Source organism: Photinus pyralis, unplaced genomic scaffold (assembly GCF_008802855.1).
Source record: "Photinus pyralis isolate 1611_PpyrPB1 unplaced genomic scaffold, Ppyr1.3 Ppyr1.4_LG1, whole genome shotgun sequence".
Lineage (NCBI taxonomy): Eukaryota > Metazoa > Arthropoda > Insecta > Coleoptera > Lampyridae > Photinus > Photinus pyralis.
The window spans coordinates 57,738,907-57,760,156 of record NW_022170249.1 but is presented as its reverse complement, the minus strand read 5'-3'; the positions used below and the strand labels follow the sequence as shown (position 1 = coordinate 57,760,156).

General features: G+C 34.3%; 1 protein-coding gene across 4 annotated transcripts in view; it reads right to left on the bottom strand.

Annotated features, from left to right (window-relative positions):
* LOC116160343 (homeobox protein homothorax) overlaps window positions 1-21,250 on the bottom strand; it is a 304,208-nt gene that overhangs the window by 144,996 nt on the left and 137,962 nt on the right. For all 4 annotated transcript variants that reach the window (XM_031473530.1, XM_031473531.1, XM_031473532.1 and 1 more), the window contains exon 8: window positions 8,097-8,105. In XM_031473530.1, the coding sequence (XP_031329390.1) occupies window positions 8,097-8,105 (9 nt within the window). The remainder of the gene's footprint in view (window positions 1-8,096; window positions 8,106-21,250) is intronic.

The window sequence follows — 21,250 nt, the reverse complement described above, 5'->3', positions numbered from 1 at the left end:
CCTGTGACCTTTATTAATAGGACACCCTGTACATACATAGCTGCAGACAGAAAAAATATTCTTTAAAAGTTGCTTAAAATGATGTAAAACGGCGACATTTGATGAAATTTTGACATGTTGAAAAAACAGTGATTGCAATACGCGCGTTATAGATTTTCATTCTACAGTAATTGCAGTAGTGAACTTTGTGTGGATTTAGATACAATTTTGGCCATTCTTTTGTAGAAGGATTTCTGTGCGCAAATTAGATCATTACACTACTTCGCATGTTTATAAAATATTCAATCGCTAGCAGGAACGTGGAAAAGTCGCTATTAATTTATATAAATGTTGTAATGAGGTTTACACTTTCGATCTCGATTAAGCTCTAAATATAATGAGATAAGAACCCCCATTTTTTCTAATATCTTCTACATTTATCCCAAAAGTGTTTAACCTTTAGATAGCTCATCTCACCCTTTATGCTCGAGAAACACGCATAGAAAAAAGCATATACATAATTCAAGCTGAACCACTTTCCTTGGGCACAGGGCAATTACACGTGCAACTCATGTCCCATGCTGTTCTACAATTTTGCATAATTGCTTCTTTTATTTAAAAAAATCTCATTCATAAGTAGTTGCGGTGTTTACCAATAAGGAAGTTGCTACACTGGTACCAATTAGATGTCGTCCAGATTGGTATCTTAAAAACTAGGGTCGGTATAATTTAGCTAGGGAGTAAACTATAATTACTTCGGAATCAAGAGCAAAAAAGTGTTAAAAATATACGCCTACTACATTTTGAAAATGTACAATTTATGGTACGGTGCTTGTGATAATCGCCAAGTCAAAATTTGTATAGATCTAATACAAAATCTCATGTGAAGGTGTTAATTTAATGTAATTATACTATTTCCTGTTAGTACTAGTAATAATTACGTTTATCACGTAAAAGTGAAGTTACTTAAATTGCGGCCGCTTGCAATGTGATCAATCGGTTTATTGCGCATTAGAATAATTTCATACGCAGAGTGCAAACTGTACCGGTTTTAATGAAGTATTGTAATTTTCATATGTAACTAGTTATTATAATAAAGTTATAATACAATTATGATAGCATCTCGGAAATTTTAGTTTAATTAACGTAATGCGACTTTGTTAATTTAAGCGTAGTACCGACTAAAGATTTTCTTACATAATGAATTGAACACGATATGTATCAATTAGGCTTAAGGGATGGAATCGTCACGTATACCGTAAATGTTTTATCTGCGTTAATTATGTAACTTGAAAATAGGCGATTAAAAGTAAAATTTGATACTTCGAATTCGTTCTATCCCAGGGGAGGTTGGCGTTTGGAATAGTAATAGACTGCAGAGTCGGCAAGAGCGAGTGTGGTGGATGAGTGAAATTTAATAACTAGCCCGAGGGAGTCGCTAATGTTTCACTGACCGCTGTCGACTATAACGTGATGTGCTCTGCAAAAATATGAATGCGTGCAAAACACGTATTGTTGCGTTTTTAACGTGCTTTGGAAACAAAATTTTTGGGGAAACCTCGTGTAGTTTATCAAATCTCTTAGACACACTGTATTTCAATTATGAATCAAACTGAGCACTCAAGCAACAAAAAGAATTGGAGACTAAACTGACCATAGCAGACTAAGAAAAAGGAAAAACATGAGCGAGATCCGCAAACAATGACTGGCACTTTAAATGAAAACGTAATTTCGGAGAAGCTGTAAATACTTATTGAATTTTAAAATGTAAATAATAAAAAAGTTCCTCCTAACCAATGTTTGACTGTTTCACGCATTTTGAAAATGTTGATATTCCCTGGTGCGTACAATTACAAAGTAAACTTAGACACAATTTGGGGATCATTAGCAGTTATTTCCATTCGTTTTTCAGGTTTAAATATATAATGTCTGAAGAATATAAGTACGTTACCGACCATCTTCATTTCCGGTCGTATACTCTTAAGAATTTCTGACACGCTCGCTGCGTTTAAAAATTTGTTAAAAATAACGACATATTTTTAGTCGACGAAATCTTTGCAAAATTTATTTCCTTTTAAGCGAATCTTAAGCATCCCTAATAAATTAAAGAAATGATTAAAGCTAGTACATTTAAATCGACATATTTCTACACCTACAGCCAACAGCGAATAATATTTTTCCAAGTCACTTAACAAGTGTTAAAGTTATTTATGGCTACCGTCTACTGGCTGATTAAACCTAACGTACTTACTTCATTTTTTCCCTTCAACTCGAGTTCGAATATACCCAGACTGATACACGCCATATACGACCATCAAGGACGATCCATGCCCCTAGTTTTGCATACGAATTCCTTTCAGAAGAACCAAATCGATGGAAATCGGTAGCGAATAGAATGGGTAAGCAGCGACAAAATGGGAACGTAACGTGTTGCAATTCGTTTGAGTCGTAGAAGACGTGCGGTGCATCTCCGAGATGGGATCACGTAATCTATTTGCGGTGGATTCGGCGGCCACATCAGCCTGACGTGCACAGGAACTCTAAATAGGGTTTACATGTGTGTCATTGCGACAAAAACTAGATTAATAACATCCTAATCCGGCTAATATGTTTTTCTTACTGCTGCTATGGGGTGACAAGAACGATTGAATTTGGGGGGTTTAGCCATTTTTCGATGTCCGTGCGCAAATTTCAATTCAATAGGTATGCATATTGGGAGCACGTTGTGGGAAAAGACAACTATAATCTGCTTTTGTTCAGGGCTCCATTATTCCTTGGCACAAAAATAGAAGAATTAAAAACCGTTTACCCAACAGCCGGTGGAAATTTGAATTTAACACTTTTTCGCCAAGTCGAATCTTGGTCCCTCGCCGTCTTATACACGTACATTATATTTGAGCTACTTATAGCAAAGCAATCGATATATGTTGAGAAAGTAAGTTTCCATAACAAACAAAAAATATGATAAAAACAGTGTCTACATAGGAAAACTCATCTTGACATTGTTTACCAGTTTGCACAATCCGAAAACAACTTTCATATAAAGTATGTTTTTTAATGTTTTGATCTGATGTCTAATGACGATGGCGCAGTAAAGCAGAATCAACCGCATACCTACGAAATTAATTTTTCTAGAAAATTTTGCATATTATTCATAATAAATAATGGCTTGCAGCTCCTCGCGAAATACGCGTTAAGAATATGTTAGATGCAGCAATCTACAACAAGACAGTACAGTTAGTCTCAAAGTCTCATTGCGAAATATATTATTGATGATAAACTGATATTTATTAGCTTGTATATTGTCTATTTTGAATAAACTTGTTGAACGTTTTACGTTACGTTAAAACGGTATACCTACGGTTATGGGATCGAGGTGGTTAACTGCCCGTTATTATATTAGCAATACCGTTAACATTAAAAATGATTCCTATTTGACAGTCAAAGTAAAAAGAGATTTTGACATAAGGACAACGTGTACTTGTTATCATAAATGAACTAAGTCAAAGCCTGGGACACGTATATCGATTCCAGACTCTAACGTATAATTTCAAAATTTTTATACTCGGTGATTGAGTCAAATAACGCGCATTCAATGAAATGTATCAAATTCACTTTTTGAGCATTGAAATAATGCGTTTGAACGCTTTCCCAACGAAATTGATGATACTAGTAAAAATGCGTTCAATGTAGGCGCCATGTTAAAAAACCATATAAGTACAGGTAGTACTCTGCACAGTTGTATAATGAAGTTCTAAACATTTTACTATTCAAGTAAATTACTACTGCAAGACTATATTTGGAAAACCTTTATCATTTACTCATATTTTCAGTTACATCATCTGAACACCTTTAGTCCTATATGGTACATATTTGGATGAACATACCTTGTAAAACGACTAAATTAGAGAGAATTTTCATTCATCCGCGATCTGGTAATTCGTCAAGAGTCCTATTGGTTAGGATATTTAACCGCCAAAATGTATTTCAATCATTTGGATGGTGTTCTGCAACAACGAGTCAAGCCACAATTTTTAAAAAAAATTAGTGATATTTGTGAAGAAATAGACATAGGGAATTACGTGTATTGTTTTTCCCCATGTCTACTCTTAAAAGACAAAAACTCTTCTGAAGGGCGCCTAGTTTACCACTATACACTTCACAGAAAATAAGTCTCTTACGCTCATTAAACTGTTACCGGCACTATATCAATTGACAATATCAACTTTTCTTCAGTTGAATACATCGCACACGAACGAAAATAAAAATATGGAAACCAAAGCAACAATAGCCAAATTAAACCATATTTTTACTGCCTTTTAAAAGTAGACAGAGAAAATAATACAGGAAAAATCCTATGTGTACACCTTAATAAATATCACTGTGTATAGTTTTTGAGTTAAGTTAAACAAAAATGATTCAAACCTCAAACTGAAGACTAGTGCCATCTATACTCCACAAACACCAAGGCCAGTATTCCAAATTAAGCAACAACGAGTTATCGCACATAAGTATAAGTTTAACCCCTTGTTGTTCATAGACCTGTGATGTATCAGGAACGTAGCCACGCTATTTACTATCCCTTTTGTTTGTTTGTTTGTGTTATCTGTTACAGATTAGACTGAATGCGTCCTTTTGAATTCAGACGGCCACTGCGGCCAGAATTGAAAGGTAATTTCTATTTTTCGCCAACTCCTGTATATAACGTTTGATTACATAGTGGTTTTCGATACAATCGAATTGTAACTATTACATTTGCTTGATATTCACTTAACGATTATAGCTCCGTTGTTTTCTGCGGAAGCCTGTTTTAATATTAATATTTTCTCTCACTACGTGTTGACCCCCTTTTGACTAAGATCAATTTAAATTTAAATGTTGACATCGTAAATCTATATATGACAGTTTCCTATTTATAATATTCAGATCAGTTAAATCACCCTTGATTGTGACGTCAATTATTGTTTTTCTACCCCTATCAAGTATTTTATTTCTTTAACTTCAAGACCAGAATCTCTTAGTCTGGCTTTGTTTCGCCTTTTGGTAAGTATTCTCTCCTCTCTTTTGAAAGTTACTAAGTAACACCTATCCGGTTTACTTTTGCTACTTTTCACTTTTTCCTCGTGTTGCTAGTGTATATAAGAACCCCGATATTCATCCCGACCCACCTCTACTTTGCCTCAGTTTACCGTGTGCTATATTATACTTTTTTGGTGTTGCTGGTGAAGCAAAGTTGGATAGTTCCATGTGTATGTTACATTACGTACGAAATAAAATACTATTTTACCGGATCATCAGGAACATGTGTTTTATAAACGAATAGACGAAAATGAGAGAAAATTTTTTTAATTTTTTCTATCGGCTATCGATTTCGACGTCATCATCAGGCCGATCTGGAAGTTTTACATTAAATATTAAGCAAACCGATTAATATAAACCAACAACTAACAATTTTATATTACTCTGTTTGCTTCATATTTAATGTAAATCTTCCAGCTCGGCCTGATGATGACGTCTTAAGTCGAAATCGATAGCCTATAGAAAAATAAAAAAATTTTTGAGTCTCATTTTCTTCTATTCGTTTATATTAACACTCAAAACATATTATGCAGCTCTTCGTTAACAAACATGTGTTTTACTTTACACAATTCAGGTCAATATCAGCGATACATTTTTCGTTTGAAAATCTAGTAATACTTCACATTTGACGTGGCACACTTCAAACTTTGGTATACAGGGTGTTACACGACCGTTCGAAAAAAAAAAATCGGGTTGTAGAGGGCATCAAAACAAGCACTTTTTCCAAATAAATCGAGGGTCCAACGTGTTTCGTTTGGGAGCCACCCCCCAAAGAGTGTTGAAATCTGCATTTCTTCTTTAATTTTTTTCTCAGCAACCATAAGAGTTACAAAGTCGGGTGGCATGTCTTTGAATAGGTTTTTGGGTATGCTCTTTCCGATTTTGCAATTTTTTTTTCAAAATTCCTACCCCTAAAGGGCGCACCCCTAAACTAGGGTGCAAAAAAAATTCTGATTTCGACGAAATTTGGTATCTGGGGTTTTTTAACATGAAAATCACGAATCTGAAATTAGTTTTTGAAAATTCGGAAAAAAAAGTTCCACTGCAATTCTTGGCGGGACAACGAAAATAGAGATAATTCCACGAAATTTGTTGTGTACATACTAAACGAGTTAAGGAACAAAACTGTCGAACAGTTTTTTAAAATAACTTTTCAAACAAAAGTTATTTTAAAAAACTGTTCGACAGTTTTGGAATTAATTCGGTCATTAAATGATTAAAAAATTCGATGTATCGATTAAAACACCTACCAAGGTATCTTAAAGCGCTGATCGATTATTTATTATCTAAATAAGGAAGGGGAAAAAGTCAAATCACTTTCCGTATGATACTTTTTCACTATGATCAAAAATTTTCATAATCTTAGGTTGAAAAATAACTTCCAAAAGAACACGCTCCTTTTAAGGACAAATCAGCGCTTTAAGATACCTTGGTAGGTGTTTTAATCGATACATCGAATTTTTTAATCATTTAATGACCGAATTAATTCCAAATAACAAAATATCGACTCAAACCGTTAATCTTTTGTTTTTGCGACATTGTCAACCAACACATGCGAAATTATGGCTTACTAGTAGGCTTGGGGCACTTCGCGACCCGAAGGACCAACATTCAAATGAGTATAACTTTTGTTTGAAAAGTTATTTTAAAAAACTGTTCGACAGTTTTGTTCCTTAACTCGTTTAGTATGTACAAAACAAATTTCGTGGAATTATCTCTATTTTCGTTGTCCCGCCAAGAATTGCAGTGGAACTTTTTTTTTCGAATTTTCAAAAACTAATTTCAGATTCGTGATTTTCATGTTTAAAAAACCCCAGATACCAAATTTCGTCGAAATCAGAATTTTTTTTTGCACCCTAGTTTAGGGGTGCGCCCTTTAGGGGTAGGAATTTTGAAAAAAAATTGCAAAATCGGAAAGAGCATACCCAAAAACCTATTCAAAGACATGCCACCCGACTTTGTAACTCTTATGGTTGCTGAGAAAAAAATTAAAGAAGAAATGCAGATTTCAACACTCTTTGGGGGGTGGCTCCCAAACGAACCACGTTGGACCCTCGGTTTATTTGGAAAAAGTGCTTGTTTTGATGCCCTCTACAACCCGATTTTTTTTTTCGAACGGTCGTGTAACACCCTGTATGTCGAAAAGGCGAGTTGAAAATTATTAATTTGTTAATATGTAGTTATATTAATATAAAAAGGAACTTTTCAAACGTGATTGACGTTAATTCATGTTAATCGTTAAACTTGTCCCACTCGTAAATCACAAATCAGAAGTAAAAATCAAAGTAGGGCCATCATGTGGCTACCGACAATTTAAAAAAATAGAAAATGGGGCTAAGTTGTGGGATTTTATTTTTTTTTGCATAATAGTTTCAAATTCATGACTTTGCTTTTCAACTGCTTGTTACCTTAAACAAACTTGCGTTCGAAATAGTAACGATTATTGATACAATGAAAGCCTAACAAGACACTAAAACCAGTAATTGAAATTTTCGCCATTATTAGTGTTATTATACGTACCACTAAAAGTTTGACAACATCCTGTATCTCAATTTAAAAAGTCGGCAACAACTGTTGTGCTGATGATGAAAGAATTATTGTTGAAACGCGTGCGTTTTAATACGAGAATTTTGTGGTTTTCTGTTCATTGTGTTACTTCAACAGCCACAGGTTTTTCGACTCTTCCGGAACGATATAATGAATTCAAATAATGCCGTAAAAATCGTTGAAATCCAAAGAGAATATAAAAGGGCTCGATTAGGTGAATTACGTCGCCCTTTTCTGATCGATTGTGGTTTGCGTGTTAAAAAAAATATGCCTCGTATTAAATAATGACATACAAATTCGTGCATTTTCTGTTCCACCAAGAAAGTAAAGGTTTGTTTTGTACTAACCGTTCCCTATGTAAAATACGTGTCCATCAGCAGTTAGATCTAATAAAATACGTGTAGTTTAGATAAAAGATCAAGTTAATATGGTGTTTTTGCGTTATCTAGCCCTACCTTAAGACCGCAGGAATATTACTGGCGTCCACTTACCAATGGCATCTGAAACAAAGAAAAAACGAGTAAAATTATTGTAATATTTCATAAAATTGAGCACTCTATATATATTTGCTGGCGGCTTATGTAAATATGCAATAGCATTTGCGTGACTAGCGAAAATAGCTACTGCACCTTATCGAGCTTTTGTATTTGCTATGCATATTTAATGCAATAAAATTGGAAAAAGAGAAAGGTTTTAGGTACTAAAATCAGTTTTTTTGTTACCTTGGTGATCCATGTTGAGATTGCAATGATAACTACGTGCAAGTTAATTACATTTCTGGATCAATTCGTAGTGAACAATTTTAATTGCGGAATATACGTACACGTTGGAATGTAGATTTATTGCTTTATTACAAGATGTACTAAACGCACCTGCGGCCTTTCTGGGAAGATAGTACTCATCTCCTTCGACACAATGTTTTGATAACTTCAAGCGTAGGTGATCGTTCGTTATGCATTTCTGTATTTTACAACCAGGTCCAGTGCACTCCGCTTTTATTACCACCACACCTACTTTTGGCACGACCTAAAACTCGTTTATTTTTTTGCACCAGACACTTTTCTAATGTGTTGTTGACTGCTGTTAGGCTGTTTTAAATTATTTTACTTATCTTTGTAAGGGCTGTTTCTTAATTACTTTTTAAATGCTAACGACCGCAATTTAATTAAATATCCAACACGGCCTTACCTGCTCGTTTTTATTACTATTCACTCTTGGCCGCGACAAACAGCGCGTGAGAAAACAGTGAAAAACACGGGATTTTTACGATCCACATTGAATAAATAAATAATCGCGACATAGGTTATAAAAAAATGTTAGATTATCTATTCACCATGACTAATTATATTCTCAACAATTTTTAATTAATGAAATTATCATTTTCAGATTTTTATGGTTTTACATAACGCAAATTGTTTACGTAATCGAAATATTATTATACAATAATGTGAATATCACGTTTGAAATTTAGGAAGTGGTCCTTCCTCAATTTAATCGAAGCCCATCACGAACAAACCAACCAGCCATAGGAGCTTCGCACGATTACATGTAGCGAGTTGCACCGCGTCACCGTTACAGAAAGTTAACCAATTTTATAACGAGCCAAGGGAAATAACTGACATTCGAATCATGCACAGTACCTACGCCAATAGAAAATTCCTCACATGCCTTTAATTATAAAACAATTTAATTATGATGCAAACGCGCTTTGTTAACGAATAAATGCATACGAATTAAAAAAAAAACTGTGAAGTATAAAGTAATTTTTTTCACTACTAGCGTCTGATGACATGATTATTAACCTTTTTTCCACTTGTAAAGTAGGCTTTCTCGGCATTTGTTCAAAGTGGTTAATAATTTTTTATTATTAACTAGTAGTCAATAATGAGAACCGTCACGCTGTCACTTTTAGAAAACACAACCCGAAGTTTCGCTCAATGAACGTTTAGACAAGTTCTCTAAAACGAATAATTGCCACCATTCGCAATTTCAAGAGAAATTACATACCTAAAATTATCACATTTTGAAAAAATTCGAACGAAATTACTCTTTGAAAAATCTCAATGACAGAACAAAATACGGCCTGTTTGACTTGTACTTCCACGTACTTGATTGACATGTTAAATTAAGAAACAAACAATTCTGTCCAACCGTTAACTCTCTATCAATATAATATGTTAATTTAGAGGATTTCAAGTGCTAGTAGTGAAAAAAATAGTATATATACCACGGTAGAGAAGTCTATTATTGCCTTCGCACCTTACACCCTTCGGCGCAAGCGCCTCGAGATGTAATCTTGGTGCTCAGGCAATAATAGTGGACTTCTCTACCTTGATATATAATGTACTATTAATTTCAAATCTGCTCATATCACGTACCAAATATGGGGTTCTTTATTATATAAATGTAAAAATAGGTCACGTAATAAGCAAATAAATGTGTTATTACAGACATTTGCAGTTATGGTACTGGCCCCCAAAGTTGAAATTGTTCGTTTCACTTCAAGTGGTTATGCCACATTCAAAACTAACTTTTTTTGGTATTAAAACTACTGCCCATCGTTGGAATTTTAGAAAGTTCTCATTTTAGTCTTTGTCATTTTTTACTGAATGAACGAAACCAAATAAAATTAAAAATTCATAAGATTTTTTACAAATTATTACTACTTCAAGGCCAATGTTTTCCCAGTGAAACGTTATTTTTTAAATAATACGAGTGAGAAATTTAATTCAAAATATTCTTAATTAATGTATAGAAGTTTGAAGAATAGTTTTTAATGAAATGACACTCTTAATTTGAACATTTCTTCGTACAAAACTCCCACAGTTGATCGTGAAAATGAATCGACGTTTCGAGTTCAAAGTGCCAACATTTTACCCTACTGAAATGTACCAAAACCCATTTTCATTATACTCTTGCTAATTTCGGAAAATCTGCTTCCCAAAAATAGATCGATTGTATCCTAACCTTTTACGGATAATCCAGTTCCGAAAACATTTGTCCAACTTCCTGGAACATGGGAACGAGTTCAAACAAACCACAACGACTACAACTGTACTCGTAGTTATAGAAATGGGTTTCAAAGTTATATATTTTATTTGTTACTCAGTTGTAAACGTTGATTAACAAGACAAAACGCAAACGGGTAAACGTCATGTTTAAACGCTACTGACTTGTAAAACTGACAGCAGACCTGTAAAACTGACAGCAGACCTGTAAAAATTTTACAAGTTAGTAATCTAGTAATTTCATTGGCCAGAATTAATGCGAAGTCTCTGTTACATGGATAACATGATATTTTAGACATTTCTTCAAGATCAATTTAAGAACTAATTATTTACGTTTACAAATGAGTAACAAATAAAATATTGTACATTATACGCCAGGTAATAGTTTTTACTGGCTCTAGGAGATGACAAGCTCGCCTAATGGCTCGCTAGTCAACTTCTCCTATCGCCAGTAAAAACTCACTTACCTGGCTAATAATGTAAAATACTATTATTATGACTAATACGGGAAATATACCTATATTTTGGAGTAAATTAATGCTCGATTTACTCAATTTTCAAAACATTTACTACTACTACTTTACTACTGAACAGAAAATCCGGAAAAAATGGAATCAATTCAGAATAACTCAGAAACTGTTAAAGATAGCTATAGGAACATGTAATATCAAAATATATGCCTATTTCGATTCTCTATCTAATGCAATAGTAAGTAAATGGTTATTTCATTTTAAAAAACGGAGTTTTTAGTTTTTGACATTTTTTAAATTTGGATCTACATAGGTGCGGTCGTACGCAACTTAACTTTTTTTAAGCCCTATTCTTTCTCTGTGCACTGTGTATCAAAAGAACTGCAGAAATTTTCAAAAACCTACCTATTTCGCTTTCTCAGAAACGTGTAACTAAAGCTCCCAAAAAACACCCTGTATAAATGCATTGTCCATGTAAAGCGGCGGTCAAATTTAGAACCACAAACCACAACCATTTCAAGCCTTCATTTTTCCTATTTTCGAAAATTTAGTTCATTATCTAACACGTTTAGTGGTTCTGTGGAGGACTACCAGATTTTTTTACCCGCGCTACTTTTTTAGCGCATTTTCCAACGGAGTATTGCTCTGTCCGTCCATCCGAAGCCTACTCCTATATATTTAGTTCGTTCTTTTGCAGGTCGGTAGCTTATAGCTCTGGCACCTGAGCCAAGAGAAATTGTAGCGATTTATTTTCTCCATTACAAAACATTATTATTGCTTACGGTTTTGTTATTTATTGAAAGATCTCCGTAAAATTTAAACCAATTTAATGGCTGACTCCGGCTATTGTTGGAATTTAATAACGCGATTTTAACCGCGCAGATTGGCCGCGCCGTGATTTTTGGTTGCCGATTGTCATTTTTCTCCTGCTTTCCTAAGCCTTATTAAAGTACACGTTGCCTAATCAAACAGCGGAGAACGCATGGAATTTCAATCGCCATCATCCATATATACTGATCTCTGGCGATTGAGTTCTTCATAATTTGGGGATTCCGAACTAATTAGTTTGGATGGGATTCGCCTATACTCCGAGTAAGGTTGTAAATTTGCGTTGTTTGTTTCTTATCGTAAGTATCGCCATTTGCATTTCGTTTACTTAGAGCAGGCATGTCAAACACGCGGCCCGCCGTTTTGCACCCTGCGGCCCATAACGATGTTTGCCAATTATAAAATTTAATTGTACCGTGTGTCCTATTTTGGTTGAGATTGTAGTGTTTTTAAAGGCAGAGACTTGCGGTTTTCGCGACCCTCTGCCACTTTTTGGTGTAACGTATAATACCCCAAACCAATCTAGCTACGTTTTTTTCTTAAATACAGGGTGAAAACGAAAAGTTTGACTTTTTGGAATGTTATCATACCTTACTACCGATGTAAGATAGAAAAAAGATAAAAACTTGCTATTTTAGATATTGTTACGTAGAATTCAGCGGCTTAGTAACACTTTTGGATTGCCATTTCTGAGATTTGATCGAAACGAAAAGCCCTGTATATCTCAACGTCAATTGCTTTTCATACCTTTTCCTGAATACATTGATGTATCACAACCTATATTTTTTAATCTTATCGATGAAAATTAATAAAAAAGTTATTTTTTACTTTTTTAAATAGTAGGCCATGGATTCATGGAGATTTTGTTCTGTTTATTGGATCCATGGTAACTAAGGCAGCCGATGTCAAATCAATAAAAATGACTGGGTGTAGAAACATGTCATTTTGAAAAATATGATTATACAATTTAAAAAAATATAGGATGATTCATCAATGTAATCACGAAAAAGAAATGCAAAAAATTGACGTTAAAATACAGGGTGTTACATTTAAAAAATATCAAGTTTGGGTTCAATCTCAGAAACTGTGATTCAATTTTTTTTTATTACGCTACTGGTTCTACGTCAACATATCTAATATAGGTAGTTTTTACCTTTTTTCTATCGTACATCGGTAGTAAGGTATGATTGATAACATCCCAAAAAGTCAACCTTTTCGTTTTTACCCTGAATCTTATAAGAAACAAACGCACTTAGTTGGATTGATTCTGTTTGTTTCAGTTGTTATAACAAAAACTGGTACAGGGTACCGAAAACCGCACGTCTGTTATCTTTAAAAACAGCTGAGATACACGATTGCAGTCTCAAAAACGATTTTATGATTCTTTGTATTTTTTCGTTTTATTGTATTATTTTGCATACCTACTTTTTATGTTAATAGTAAAAAATCAAAATTTTCTTAATGTGAACTTTTTTATGATGTGGCCCGCAGCTGTATCTGGAACCCTTAAAATGGCCCTTGGCGATAAATGAGTTTGGCATGCCTGACTTAGAGAATACCTTTTTTAGGTTTGGCTGTAATCTGTTGTTACCTTTGATTTCTTTTAGGGTTTTCTTGGCGTCAACGTTTAACTTGCAAGGTAAAGCAATGCTCAAAATATTTAACTTCCGAAAAATTTGGCACTAAAGAGAAGCAACTTTTTGAAACAACGTGGAATATCGCGTTCCAGAAAAAATATGGTCTATGAAAGGAATACAAATGGATCGTTCGAAATATTCTTCAGGCGTAAAGAAAGGAATTAAGGAGGTTGGTAAACTCTGCGTCGCAATTATTTCTGTATTCTTTAAATATCGATTCTAATAATTTAATTTCACAAACAGCATTAGTTAAATTTACGTTTCTGGTTTGAAGGTATCGACATATTGGAATAAAATGACTAGAAGAAACTTGTAATATTTTTAAACATAAAATAAACGGGTCTTTATAGATTTCAAGTACATAGACATACTAATATCCTTTTTCTTTACACTTATTTTTCCTAACGTACGACAAATTGCACTGAACATTTCTTCCAACATCCTGTGCTATAGACATGTTATTTCCTGTTGGCGTAATGTAACTATACCTAATCCTTTTGTAGAAATGGACATTATTACCTACCTATTCAGTTTTATTTCTCAAAAAGTGATTTAATTTTACACAAACATCAATTTTTTAGAAAGCCAAGTCCGGGGGACTACAGCCCCAGTAACCCCCTCTGGCTACGCCTCTGGGAGACAGTACTTAATTTACTAAACTGACATGACTTGTTTTGACAAATTCTTCAGTGATCGGATATACGTTCTAATTCTTTAAACCACTGAATAAATAGTGTTTTTTATTAATGATTAAATCAATAATATATTTGAAAATGCTGCCACACACACCGCTGGCCGTTTCGATACCGACAACTACTTTATCATAATAAAGTAATGCAAACTTTTGCTCTCACTGTTGTTAAAGTTTAATGAATTTGTTCAGTTATATTCCACATTCAACATAAAACAAAATGTTTATGCAATTCAACAATATACCATTAACCTTGACCCCCCAGGCCTTTGGAATAGATGAACTGCATACTTTATATTAGATTAGCACTACATATATTATTCTATAATCGATAGAAATAACTACTTCCTGTTATTTAATACTGAAGATTTTTTTACTTGAACGGCAAAAGGTTAAATCCTTTAGTTCCACTTAATTTTGACGTTGGTTAAAATAGAATAGAATTTCAAACACGCGTCGCGCCTTCGAAATGAATGGCTACTTTTTTGATAATGACGAAGGTATTAAATTATTAAAGAGCATTTGCAAAAACCCAAGAAAGAATTTAGAGCAAGTGACGCTGGGGATTAACGTAGTTGAACTCGCCATGGCCATATTTAGTTCAGCAATAAGAAAGATGTCAAAAGTAGTCCTAAAAGCGACCGATTACATTCTACAGTTACAAGATTATTTCGTCGAAAAGTTAAAGAAAGCGTACGTCATTTTTTGTTTTAATAATTTTAGTTTAAAAACTGAAATTTATAGGTGGTTCTTTCATTCGTTATAAATTTATGAAAGCCCAGTTCGTTTTTATGACAAGATCGATTATTTTATAGAGGGTTGACGATATTTGGAGAAATTGTACTTACCTATATGTCGTGCACGGATAGTATAGGTAATGATGGAACCGCGCCCACGAGAATGTATCGTCAACATACCACGGGATATGGTGTAGTGCAAAAGTATGTTCAGTGATACTTATCTGGTGGCATTCCATCAAATTAAGATTATATTCAAACGGAGAATCGCAATGAAATGCAAATGTCGCGGAATAATTCCTAACTGCTACCACGGGGTGAACGAAATAAATTTAACAGAAAATTTTGTAGGAAGTAGGCGCTTACGACTACGAATGTAATCGATATACTACGCGTATACCAAATTGCTTTTTAAGAGACATTTAGTTAACAGCTGTCAAGTGGTGTCCTCCATTATTATTATCATTATGTCCGTTTTGGTAGCCCAGGTAAATATTGATTCCTATAATGTGTTTATAACAAGCGGTAATTTAGAAAATTGAAGATTTGTGAAAATTTTGTTCGAGCTCAAAATTAGTAGCCGCGGTTACACCCCTGTCGTTTGAAATGACCGAAGCATCGAATTTTTCTATTTGTGTTAAAACTGGTCTTCGTCCTGGAATGGTCTTTGCGTTGTCATAATGCGAAACCGACATTCCTCGCGGTCTACCAACAATTGACCATCAACAGTTTTCTTATTTCTTTATCACAATACTGAAATAAGGCAACTTGAAGATTTTTACGTACGTTTTAGAACTTCTGCAATCAAAGACCAAGTACCGAACATTCCGGCTTGAATATTTAAAAAATGCGTTAGTCGGCTCATCTCAGTAATGTCAGATTTATTCTCTAAAAACTTTGCGCCGGACACCAATCGATTTATTGCTAAAATTAGTCATAAGACAAAATATCCGTTGACCCGACGTAACACTTTTTATTTGTATACAATTCGTTCGCTTTAATTATCCTCCGCAGAAAATGGAGCAAGAAAATAAAATCAATCACGATCATTTCTTTTATTTAAACATTTACAAAAAGATCAATCACACGAAGCACGACATATATCGATAGGTTGCCGTAAAGCATTTATTACGTGAGTAACTACGGAACGAACACGATTTAAATAACAAACTTTCAAGTCACAGGTAAGCTATTACTTGCACACGTAATATAAACTTTACAACAACACAGCTTTTTTCTTCTGCATTTACTTACAAATGATTAATTTCACTTTTCATAAACTTGAGTTATAGCCGTTTCTTTTACAATCTACTTAATATTAGTTAACAATTCCATTTATTATCCAAATTTGTCACAAATAACATATTTAACGATCCATTTTACACCGCTTCTTTCAACAATATGCAAATGATAAATTGTTGTTGATAGATTGATTCTAATACTAAAAACTGTTCATTTTTGCTCCTATACAGGGTGATATTGTTTTGCTGAAGGGACGATTAAGTGTGATAAATGGAGCACCAGAAAAAAATTCGCGTCTCCTCGTTTCCAAAATTTGAAGAACTGTAACGCAGATGTGGCAACATCTATGAAAATATAAATATGAAGGTGGCAAATCACACGTGCTGTGCCTGAGTCAAACCATATGTTAACAAGAAGAAGATATTGCTGTCACTGAAATATCACATAGGTTCCCGTTAGGGTAAAATTGACGTTAAAAAAGTCTGCACGAGGTGTCAAATATTACAAAATTATTGTCTAATAAAAAAGTTTTTATCCAACTCCAAAAACTAAGAATTTAATCCGTAAAATCCACTCAACCTTCAATAATCCCTCCAGCCAGAAGTCGGAACTCGGGGAGTACTCGTCTTCCACAAAATTCTAAAACGTTTGCTACTAATCTGTGTATACTTTAAATTTGTGGTCAGTGGCGTACTTCTGCATGGTCAAAGGAGTATTAATTTTTTTATGGCAAATTTAGTACATATTCTTAAAGAGTACACTTTATTGGATATACCTAGCTAGTTTGCGTTGAACAAAAGCGATATTTTTTCGTTATGCGAAAGCACAGTAGTATGGTATCAAAAATCATTAAAAAAAAAGTAAATCTGCAAGCCTAATAATTATTTATAGTGGCGTGCGTCTACAGAACTAAGAGGGTATCTTTTTTTAAATGGAAAGCACTATTTTTCGTGTTGTATTATTCGAGAATGCACTTTTTTTGAATATGACAACAAAAAAACATGCTCAAACTAGTAACATTATGAAATGGGTTAACAAACTATATTTTCTTTGCTATTATAATACTTACTTGGAATAATGTTTATTGATTGTAATGGAAATGGAACTGTACTTAAATAAAATTTCCCACCACCCGCAGCCATGCACAATCTACATCTTCTTGGAATCGAATTTGTAGACTTCAATAGCATGATAGACATATTGAATTTTTTAATATCATTTACTGATAATATTTTAGTTGTCCGGCCGAGAATTGCAGTGGATTTTTTTTTAATTTCAAAAACTAATTTCAGATTCGTAATTTTCATGTTCAAAAACCCCCACAGATATCAAATTTCGTCGAAATCAGAACTTTTTTCGCACCCCCGTTAACGAGTACGTCCTTTCGTGGTAGGAACTTTGAAAAAAATTTTGCAAAATTGAAACGGGTACCCCAAAACCTATTCAAAGACTCTTATTAAAGAAGAAATGAAAATTTCACCACTTTTTTTAGGGTGGCTCCCAAACGAAACACGCGGGACCCTCGGTTTATTTGAAAAAAGTGCTTGTTTTGATCCACCCATTTTTTTACACACATAAATGAATCATCCTGTATATGCACTGATTTAATATAAAATAGTGTATAATAAAATTGAATTCTACAACGTTCATCATCAGGAAATTGTGGCATTGCAGAATGAAGGATTTTCTGCTTATTATGTCGCGAAAGTTCGCCGGTTAGGTATTCCACAGTTTTGCGGCTTGCACTTGAAATGAAGTAGAACCTATCTGAGTTTTCGTTTTGGTAAGAACAAGTCACTGATACGTGTGTTATTGTAGGTGTGAGAACTTACTTAAGACCTTCTGCAGAGGCACCTCTAAAAAGCATTATGCGGGTCACTCTGTAATTGGGCGCAAGCCTGTTGAGGGCCCAGAACAAGAGAGGGATAATAAATAAATAAACTTTGTTGTGTCTTTCAGTGCAAATATCTGCAGAATGAAGTGTCGGAGGATTTGGAATGTATGCCAGGCGGTCTCGAAATGTTTATGTGTTAATAGCATCCTCCCCATTAATTATCTACCAAGAAAGTAAACTTAATAATAATAGCATGCTACTACCTTATAACTCAACCAGTTACTAAGCTACTTCGGGATAAGAAAATGCGCTTTATCTGTACAAGAGTTCTGCACAATGTATACTTGTTAGTTGTATTCTTGTAATACGATTTAAAGCGACCACAAGGGCAAAATCTGATTTACCCGACTACGGTCGTCTTCGCTATGGAGAATGGGCATGGATAAGGGCAAAAGCTATGCTCATTTTGAATTTCATGCAATTCGGTTCATAACTAACGGAGATGTCAAAAGGGCTTTCTTGTATTTTGACCTACATTGCCAATTCACAAACTCCGATCTACAAATTTGTTAAAGAATCCACCTGCAAAATTTCATCGTAAATTATTATGAACTCGCTAGGAGTTCGAATAAAGGTAGTAGTGAAGTAGTTATATTTTAAATACAACAAGCAGAAGTAAATCAGCATATGCATCAATTATGCCCATTTTTTGTATTACCACAGGGGGGTAACCAGTAACCACTGTACGTTTGGCCCGAAATCCCGCCGCAATCCCCTGAAATCCTCCGAAATCTCGCCGCATTCTCTGCAATCGTGTCGAATTCAAGGAAATCACTCCGAATTCCCAGAAATCCTGCCGAAATCACGCTGCAGTCCTACCGAAATGTCTGCAATCTCACCGAAATCTTTTTGCTTTCTGGAATTGCGCATGTACGTTAGAGTTTCACTTGTTTTGCACGTAATAATATGATAAAAATGTAAGTGGGAAGTATGCAAAAGCAAGATAGGGGTCCATAGTACACAGGATAGTGCACTAAGTTCCCTAGCCGCTAGTGCATGGTTAATAGTTATTGTGCAGATATGTACAGTTGGCAAGGAACGTTTGACATTAATCCTTTTATCTGCCATTTTATTAAATATAGGTTTCCATTATGTTAAATATTTATATTATATTTATATATAATTATATATTATGTTAAATATTATTTAATACCTTCCCGTGGCACAGTGAATCAAATGTACCTTTTAGGACCGACAATCTATCCGAATTCCCTGTAATCCCTCCGAAATCTTGGAAATCTTAGACCGGTCGGCCAGCTATAACGAATATAATGGCGTCCTAAAATATATATCTGAATCAAGACTCAAGAGTCAAGTAAGCATGATTCGCATTCAAGCAAATTTCCTCATTTCGACAGAAACAAGAAATTCCCTTGATTTATACCACGAGCCATACTTAATAACGATTAATTAAACAAATGTTTTTAATCCCGCTCACGTTTCCACTGATGCTATATAAGTGGTTAAAATATTGATTACGCATTATACCTTCAATTTTTTTAAATAATGTTAGTACCTACTAACGACCCATTATTACATTTGTATTTTACTAAGGTTAAATTTAAATGTAATTACTTTCATAGTAGCTATTGAGTTAATAAAACAACACATTTAATATTACTCGAAATAGGCTGTGTACCTATACACTTACCATATACAAACAAGTGGCACGAAAGTCGAAATACTAACGTCTTATTGCATTCAAATATCGCCTAATCTTTATTCTAGAAGGCAGTGAATTAATCTAGTTGGCGAGATGTAATCAGATGCCATTAGGAGCTATTATCACCCCAGGTATTTGGTTAAAAAAGCAATAGCCTCCCCCACAATTACCTCATAATGGTTCATCGTCTCTTCCTTGATCAGGACGTAACAATCGCGTTCGCAGTTTCGCATAATACCGGGCGGGTGCACTATAGCTTTTCTTTGTTATTAACTGCGGATTAGGGGTGAACTTCCAACACAACTTCAATTAATGTTTATACTTCTTTTTTTCTCCTAAACTGCGTGCAATAGCGTTTCCACTGCATACGTGGGGATGCACCGAAGATTCTTATCTTCGTGTAATCCGATTTTCGTCATTCCAGATTGTAGCTTAGTTGAGATTGACTGAGAATACATCTCGGAGATTATACAAATGCCGTGCGGTATAAATAAAAATATTGTTCGTGCAGGTCCACCTAATTACGTTTCGAGGTAGACGAGATACTGTTATCGGTTTATTGCCCGACTATTTTCTTTAAAGTTTTAAAGCATATTGCTAAACCTGTTAAGTAATCGTTCTTATCCTTTGAGTGGGAACAGTAATGTGTGGAAACGTTTGGGGTGGTGGGCTGAACACACGTATGCAATTATCTGCATGAATAACCGAAGGCAGTAAGCTAAAAATATTGTAATCCCTTTCAATCACGAAATACCGCAAGTGAATATTTTAACGTTTCGTGTTTACGGAAACTACAGATGTTAATACGATCATGAATAAACTATGATAGATGCTGCGAGGCAAGTTCTTGTCTGGTTATGTGAATTGTCGTTGATACAGAAGACATGTTCTTCCACTTAGATGTATCGTTTACTGTAATTCCAACGGCATTGCGAAGAAAATTACGTTTTATTATTTTGTGACTACAACATTGTTCTAAAGATAACTAGATGGAAATTACCAGCTACAGAAATATTCAGCATTTTAATGTAAGTAAATATATTCCTAACATACATAGATTAAATCGATACATGTACGTTAACGATTTTTCACTTTGACTCTAAGCAATTACAGTAATTCGAGGACAACGTTTCAATTAAAGGTTTTGTAACAAAATATTTATTTTAAATTACAACACGGTTCTAAACCAGAACCTGATCATGCCGTTTCATAACCGTAAAGTTTAATTAAGTAGATACATAAAATATGCGCATTGCAGATAAACAAATCGGATGTGATTCCTTTCGGCATAGATCCCATATAGTGCCAATCCGAACTCTTTTGGCCATTTGCATTTATAATTAGCCTTATACCCCGGCGCGGTTTAATTTATTTTTCAAATTACAGCAATTAGTATTGTATATAAATTGACGGAACACAGCTGGAATGAACTCACAAACAATTCCAAACAATAAACAATAGATATAATTTATAAT